This window comes from Carcharhinus amblyrhynchos, chromosome 3, assembly GCF_965287045.1.
Source record: "Carcharhinus amblyrhynchos chromosome 3, sCarAmb.v2.hapA, whole genome shotgun sequence".
NCBI classification, from domain to species: Eukaryota; Metazoa; Chordata; class Chondrichthyes; order Carcharhiniformes; family Carcharhinidae; genus Carcharhinus; species Carcharhinus amblyrhynchos.
This window is the reverse complement of record NC_137326.1, coordinates 108,374,548-108,382,386: the sequence shown is the minus strand read 5'-3', so window position 1 is coordinate 108,382,386 and position 7,839 is coordinate 108,374,548. Positions and strand designations below refer to the sequence as shown.

At 41.6% G+C, this 7,839-nt stretch overlaps 1 protein-coding gene across 1 annotated transcript; it reads right to left on the bottom strand.

The window, feature by feature from the left end:
• Positions 1-3,794: 3,794 nt before the first annotated feature.
• Positions 3,795-7,839, bottom strand: fam43a (family with sequence similarity 43 member A). The gene has a single exon (XM_080185670.1). It carries the CDS (start codon positions 7,777-7,779, stop codon positions 6,712-6,714), a length of 1,068 nt encoding a protein of 355 aa, XP_080041796.1. The 5' UTR covers positions 7,780-7,839; the 3' UTR covers positions 3,795-6,711.

The window sequence follows — 7,839 nt, the reverse complement described above, 5'->3', positions numbered from 1 at the left end:
TGTAGGCAGTGAGTTCCAGTCATTACCATTTGCTGTATAAAAATATTCCTCCTTACATCTCCTCTGCGCCTTTTGCCAAAATCTTAAACCTATGTTCCCTACTCCTTGCACCATCAGTGAATGGGAACAACTCTTCCTTCTCTATCTTATCTAAGAATGTCACGATTGCTTACACATCAAATTCCCCTCAATCTCTTTCACACTAAGAACAGCCCCAACTTCTCCAACTTACCCCTATAACTAGAATGGCCTATTCTGGTAAATCTCTTCTGCAATGTCTCTCGGACCCTTCACATGCTTCCAAAAAGCGGTGACCAGAAGTTTACTCAATACTCTAGTTGTGGCCAAAACCAGAGCTTTACACAGTTTCAGCGTAACTTCCCTGCTTTTGTTATGAAGCCTGCAATCCCATATGTTTTACTAACTGCTATCTCAATATGTCCTGCTGCCTTCAAAGATATATGCACATGAACCCCAGGATCCTCTGTCCCTTTATAACTGTGCCATTTAGTCTATAATGCCACTCCTTATCCTTTCTGTCAAAGTGCATCACCTGACACTTTTCTGCATTAAATTCTATCTCCCACTTGTCTGCCCATTCTGCTAGCCTATCCATGTCTTGTTGCAGTCTATTGGCAACATTCTGTCAACCACACCTCCACGTATGGAATTATCAACCATTTTGGAAATTTATTTTGTATCCCGATATCGATGAAGGAGGTCTTGTAGCACAGTGGGGGCATCCTACCTCTGAGTCAGAAGCTCTGGATTCAAGTCCCACTTCAGGACATGGCAGCCATGGAAGGTGTGTTCATAATTTGGCCAAACAAGCTATCAGCCTTTAAATGCTAAGAGTGGGTGAGCTTCCTGCTCAACCATATGGCAGAAAGCAATGGCAAACTAGTGCAATAATTTGCCAAGCATAATGATAGAGCATTCTAATGGATGTCTGTGGTTACCATTGTCCTCTTAGGGCATGATACTTTAAGGAGGAGGATTCCAATACCCAAGTTATTTATATATATTATACACAAGCACTGATCTTGGCAAACACCACTGTCTACCATCCTCCAGTCTCAAAGGAAATTATCAAGACTTACTGTTTACAGTCCTGAGACTAATTTTTAATCCTTCCTATATTACAAGAGTCTCAAATTTGTTAACTTGCCTTTTATGCGGTACTTTGTCAAAGACTTCCTTAAAATCAATATGGATAACATCCACAACATGACCCTTCTGAAAAAAAAATCAAAACGATTAGTCAAGCACGTTCTGCCTTTTATAAATTCATGCTGGCTCTCTTTAATTAACTGAAGCTACTCGAAATGCCTACTGATTTTTTGTTGATTATTGTTTCTCAATGAATCTCTTAAAAATAATTGAACTCAGTATAATTCTATTTATGTTGCATTTTTAAAAGGAGTCCTGATACTGAAACTCCCTCTATAAAAGCAAGTGAACCCATCCTCCAATACTGTGTTTAAGAGTATTTAGAAAGCTGAATTCCTAATAGGAGCAATTTCAGCTATGAGCCCTCTTGATGGAAAAATTTTGCTTGCTTTTAGGAGGAATTAACAGCACTGATATCTGATGAATGGTGTGAAGTGGACACCAGAACAATATTTAAAGCGACACCTTGCACTTAACAAGAATTTCTATAGACTGAATGGGAAACATCTGTATCGGACTCAAATTTTTTCAAGGTCAAATTGATTTCATGGTCATGGGCAAAAAAAACAAATTAAAGCTTTGGCAGAATGTTAAACTTCCTCAAGACTAATCTACATTGTCTTTAATGTGCTTAAATATTGAGAATCTAATGGTTATCAAATGTTTACGAGAGAAAAACAAAGTCAAAATTTAAGTGTAATGGAAGTGAAAATTGCCCGCTGTTCCTCATTTGGGGGTAATGAGCCATTCTTTGGAATTGAATTGACAAAAGCTTTGATCTTTAATTTTTAAATTTGTTCATAAGTATCTATTTAGTATATATTTTTTTTAAATGTTTAGATCCCTGTCTCAGTTTTTTTAGCTAAATATAATTCTGTTGCAATTAATTTCACTCTCAAATGCCATTTTCTTCGTTTGTACCATTAGCTAGAGAATAAATTTTGCTAAATAGAACACAAAGATAGAATGTGTATATTCGGGGTTTGGGGAAATAATGAAGCAAATATTAACTCAAGGCAGCTTTTCTGTGGGAAACTGTCTCAGTGAGTTGATGTCCCTCCTAACAGAGGCAGCAAGAGGCCAGGGTGGTTTTATCTGGTCAACCAAACAGAAGGTTAGCTGATAATGTCCTCTGTCAAAACAACAAAAAAGTTTTGTAATTCAAAGTCTTGACATTGTACAATCGAGCATTTTTATACTTGCCTGGGAGTAAATCAAATTTAGGTCATCATGTGAAATTGCACATTTCACTTTGGCATCATTCTTGGTGAGGGTGATGTTATTGTCTCTGAAAGGTCAAAAGCTGCGGCAAACAGCCAGACTTGGCACATTAATTAAAATAAATATTTTCATTGCTTTGAGCTCGGATGCAGATTTCACCAAACCTGACTGAAAAATGCATAACATGTACGGGAAATGTTACAGGAATGTACAATATAGGACTGAGTCTACATCCTCCACGTTACCTTTGTAAGGAAACATTCAACAAAAGGCACATCCTTCTCCATACTGGAAAAGAAAAAGGGGAATTAGCAAATGAATCATTGTCTCCACTTCCCTTCCCTTTGTGCTGCTTAACATGAGCATTGTGCTTATCTCCTGAATGTGTTTGGTACAAAATATTCTGACATCTAAGCCTTGAGGTAGACCATTGTGAAGATCAGAGAACTCACATACATAACCCACTAAACCACTGCAGAAACAAAGAGGTTTGAGTGCACACATTGCTAGTGCACAAAAACACTTTAAATACTTGTAAAAACACTGATGGCATGTTTTCTCAGAACTAAATTGTTGAGTTTGAAGTACCATCTGTTACCGTGACATGAAGCATGAATGAGCTATTATCTTTAATCCTATTTTTTTTCAGACTTTGAGGTCTCACGAATTAATCTGTGTGTATCTGGATGCCACTTTTGACCGGTGATCCAATTGACAGAATACTTTAAGTGCCCATACTGTAGGCTGGGCTGAGTCACGATAAGCTACATTTAACTAGTTAATGTGAGCAGCCATGTTTTGCCTGAAAGATTTCAAAAAGCTGAAGATGTGATTTTCAATTAAGCATGCTTTTCATCAAACGTATCATGTAAAATTATTTGAATGCAGATTAAAATAACTAAAACATATCGATCACTACTTGGAGTGTTAGGAAACAAGTTCAACTTGCACCCTATTGATCTCTATAACACTGCTATTGATTTTTACAAGTACAATAAAACCTTTTGTAAAGTTTTGTCACTCAGCTAGGCACAATATCACATTCCTGGGGTATGTTTTTCAGACATTGTATAAATTCATGATAGGCAAAGATTCTGATATCATCAACACCAAAACTAATCATTAATAAAAACATGTGGATGGCATAAATCGCTTCCATTTGTATTTGGCTAACATTCCCAGCTGTTTTAAGTACACATTTTTTTAAGATCAAAGGATCTTTGGGCCCTGAGCTTAGAAGAGGTCCATAAGAAATAACCATGGGTGCATATGTAAGCTTGTGAAATTTAGCTTGCAAATCTAATTCTTACTTTAGAGTTGAATGGTACATGCTGAGGTTATTATTCTTACATCTTGATAGAATCGTGCACACTGATTCTATGCTTTAAAATTACAGTACAAGCCACTTTTACATTGACTTTATTGTTTCAGTTTGTGCCAACAAAAAAATTATGGACACTTCTTCATCAAATATTTAAAAAATAACATCTATCTTGCTTGTACAGATTTACATTTAGTATGTACAGTACAGTCAGGACATCCAATACTTGCTGCATCTTTCTTTTGCACAGCAAAGAAATGATATTATATCTGATGACAAAACTATTTACAACAATAAAACACTGATTAAGAAATCACAACAGTGCAATATACAAACCACAGAGTGTAACAGGCAAGAATAAATTCTGTGACTCATCAAGGGATTGTAAACAAATACTTAATTTAAGACAAATAACCAGGGTATTTAACTGAATGTGAGAAACTGCATCCATTCCATAATGAGAAATGACAAATGTAATGAATCCATTCTATACACTGATGGGAACTTATCCAATCAAATCTGATGTCAATTGTAATGTAATATATATTGTTTCAGCTTATCTTAACACACTCTGATGAAGTTGAAAGTGTAAAACAGATGATAACAAATTGGCACCCTGACTTACATCTTTTCAAATTTTGATTTCCATTGATTTTACAGCCAATTAAAAGCTGATTCATTTTTGGCCATCTTACACTATCACCCAGAGTCAACATTACCTCAACAATCTGTTAAGGAGGCGTTACATACTTTAGTAGCGTCAGTGTGACTCTCAGCCTCATCCGAAGTTCATCTAACCGCCATAGTGTACCTCTGTCAAAATAAATTTGTGTTTCAACCCAATAACTTTGACCACCGAAATAATTTTGTCGAGTCGGTAATCTAAATGGCAAAAGTTCCTAACAGTGCAGTAGTTATTTTTCACAGTGCTGACCCTTATGTTTAGACTGAGATACTATAATATAGAATATCTCATAGCTTTAGATTTATAATTGTTCATATACAAAGCCTGTATAAGGTACCAGAGGTGTAATCTTTCAAAAGGCATGATTTGGCTTACCTTTTGATGTTAAACTTTATTCTGGATTTCTCAAATCTATGTGGGTGGATTGGGTAAGAAGCTTTAATGTGTATAAACATTTTGTTCAGTCGACTAAAAGTGCATTTTACACCAAATATCGTTCAAGATATTTCAGAATTCCCATTTTAAATCAAATAAATAGCCTTTACTGGGACTCGCCAGTAGTCTCAAAACAAATTGTTTCCAAATAAGAAAAGCAAGAACATGCTTCTTAATGTATAACTTCTGTTTGTACCTGAGGGAAGCTTGAGATTTTGAAAACACAAGCCAGCAATTTCTTCCATCAGCACTTAAGGGAAAATAGATGAAAGACAAGGAAATATGAAAAAAAACTCACTAATATTTTAAAAGGAGCAAACCATTATGAAGGGCAATAAAGTTAAACATGAAGAACTGAATAAAGAAAGAAACAAACTTGAAAAACAGAACTGATGGAAAATAAATTGAATTGTTGTTATGAGTTTCTTGAACAAATAAGACCATTGTAAATGAAAATAACAAAACGGCATTACACTGGGTATAGCTACTATAAAGGCTCAAACATAATCTTTGGGGAAAAATTGGTTTGCGCCTGGACACAGGACATGTAATGTGAATGTAACACAAGCTCCAAGAAGAAAGCAGAAGATTCACCTGTAATTAGTCCTTGGATCTCATTACTCACAAAACTAGTGATCTGCAAGTGACAACTGAGCATCATGATATGGCTCAACAGCCTGGGCCAGAGCAGGTTTGGCCAGCTCTACAGTCAGGTGCTGCTTTCCATTTGATCCAAGGGTGGAGCTGAAAAGGATGGGGCAAAGTGATGAGATAGAATCTCCCAGTACTGTTGTGGAGGAGTTACACTCCTGTTCCTCATTAAGGTAACTGAAAACAAGTTTGCTTGCCTTGACATTCGCGACCTACATGGGTCCCTTCAAGGAGTGTTGCTTATGTAACAATAGTTCAGCTAAAACTGAAGAACTTCCGCAGTTCAAACTCGGCCCAGTTCTTGACCAATTTCAGAACAGGATTATTAAACAAGCATAATGGCCTCTCAATATGCAAGGGCTAAGTCAGGCTTCAGATGGCTGCACGATATTGCCTTGCTGGATCTACTTCAGGCCCCATGGATGTAGCCCCACAAAATGGGATTTTGAGAAACAGCAAAAGAGAGGCAGTTTTCACACCAAAGGACATTTAGAAGTTCTCAAAATGAAGTGTGGTTGATCAGATTCACATGGTACATTCCCTGGTGTGGGTGCTTTGGAGAGATGTATTTGCCACAGCTTGGCGTTATAAAATTGTACAGTCAAGGTCAGCAACTGACTCTATCCAAGCCTGGTTGGACCTTTGATAACAGCGACCCATTTAGTTCTATCCCGTCAGCCAGTCACACCACAGAGCACTGCACTGGTATAACACTGGTGGAACTTTGCTTCCCGTCTTTTTAAAAGCTGCACTTGTGTTGGGTTGAGTTGGGGGTTGGAGAGGGGACGGAAGGGTGAGGGAGATTGATGCTAAAATGGTCAATAGCAGCCATGGTGCGATTGCAGTGAAGGGAGGGGGGGGGGAGGAGCTGGTCAGCGTGTCCCAAGCGACAAGTGTCGCCACCTCCTCTTAGGGAGTTCATTGTAAACAGGGAACAAAACGCCTCGCACAAATCGCAACCTCCCCTTTACGCATTAAATCCCCTCACTTAATGATTGATCGAGAGAGCCAATTGAGTTGACATAAATGAGAGAGCCGGGAGGTGGTTAAAAGTCTGTTCTGTGCGTTCCTCAAATTGCTCGCAGTTATTCTCCCTCTTTTAGCATCTAGTTAGTGTAACGGGGAGGTTCTGGGTTGGGGAGGAGGAGGAGGAGGAGGGGTGGCTGCACCGACAGTCGGTGGTGTGAAGGGAGGCCGATTGCAAAGTAAACCTGAAGCAATGGTAGAGTTATCCCATCCCTTGCAAGTCCCCCTCCTCGGTGCCATCGGTGGCGGGCACTGGCTCCTGGTCACTGGCCCCACTGCCCAAGGAGGACTCGCTGCTGGTACTCTCCCCGGACAGTAACCTGGTGACCCTCAGGTCAGCCCTCAGCGACTGGACGTCGTTGCCGATGCTGAGCTCCCCCAGGTTGGTGATGATCTCGGACAGGTCTCGCTGCTGGCTCCTGCCCGAGGGCTCGGCTCCCTCCAGGATGTCCTCGTACTCCAGGCTGAGCTCCAGCTCGGCTCTCTCCTCCTCCTCCTCGCCCAGCAGGTCCTCGGTGATGGAGCCCAGCTTGGGGGCGCTGCGGCTCCTCTCCACCGGCGGCTTGTAGCTGCACTGGCCGTTCAGCAGCTTCCGCAGCGGCACCAGCGGGATGGTCTGCTCGCCGATCAGCCTCTGCTGCTGGTGCCGGGCGTCGTCGCGCCGCTTCAGCCGCTTGAACTCGGCCAGGGCGTTGCTGGAGGTCTGGTAGAGGAGCAGCGCCATGGCCTTCGCCTTCTCGGCTTTGGACACCAGCACGGCGTGGCAGCGCAGCATGACCGCCTTGTGCTTGAGTTCGTGCCGGTAGATCCAGGCGAAGATCCGGGGCGAGCTGGGCTCCGCCACGCAGTAGGTGATCCGGTGCAGGAGGTAGAGGTGGCCCGGTCTCTTCGCCTTGCCGTCCACATGGACCATGCGGATCCCCTGCGAGCTGATGGTCAGCTTCATCTTGGTGCCGTTCTTGCCCTGCTCGCTCTTGGACCAGATTTTGGTGACGGCCACCTCGGCGCAGCCTTCCCCCTTGGACTGGATGGTGGTGGCATTGCCCAGGTACAGGACGGTGTAGGTGGGGTCTTCCCCGGTGATCCTGATCTTCTTCCTCCTGGATTTGAACATGCTGCACACCCGGTTGAGGGCCCCCTCGGTCACCACGTCTGGACAGGCACGGGTGAAGGAAGTGATGGTGTTACAGTTCAGAGCCACCGAGTAACCCAGCTGCTTCGGCTGCTGCTTTTCGATCAAGTCAAATTTATTTTTCTTCCAGGGTAACATCGCTGAGACGGGTAAGATTTTAGACGGTTAAAATGTTGGGGAAATCTGCGCCGCCCCCCG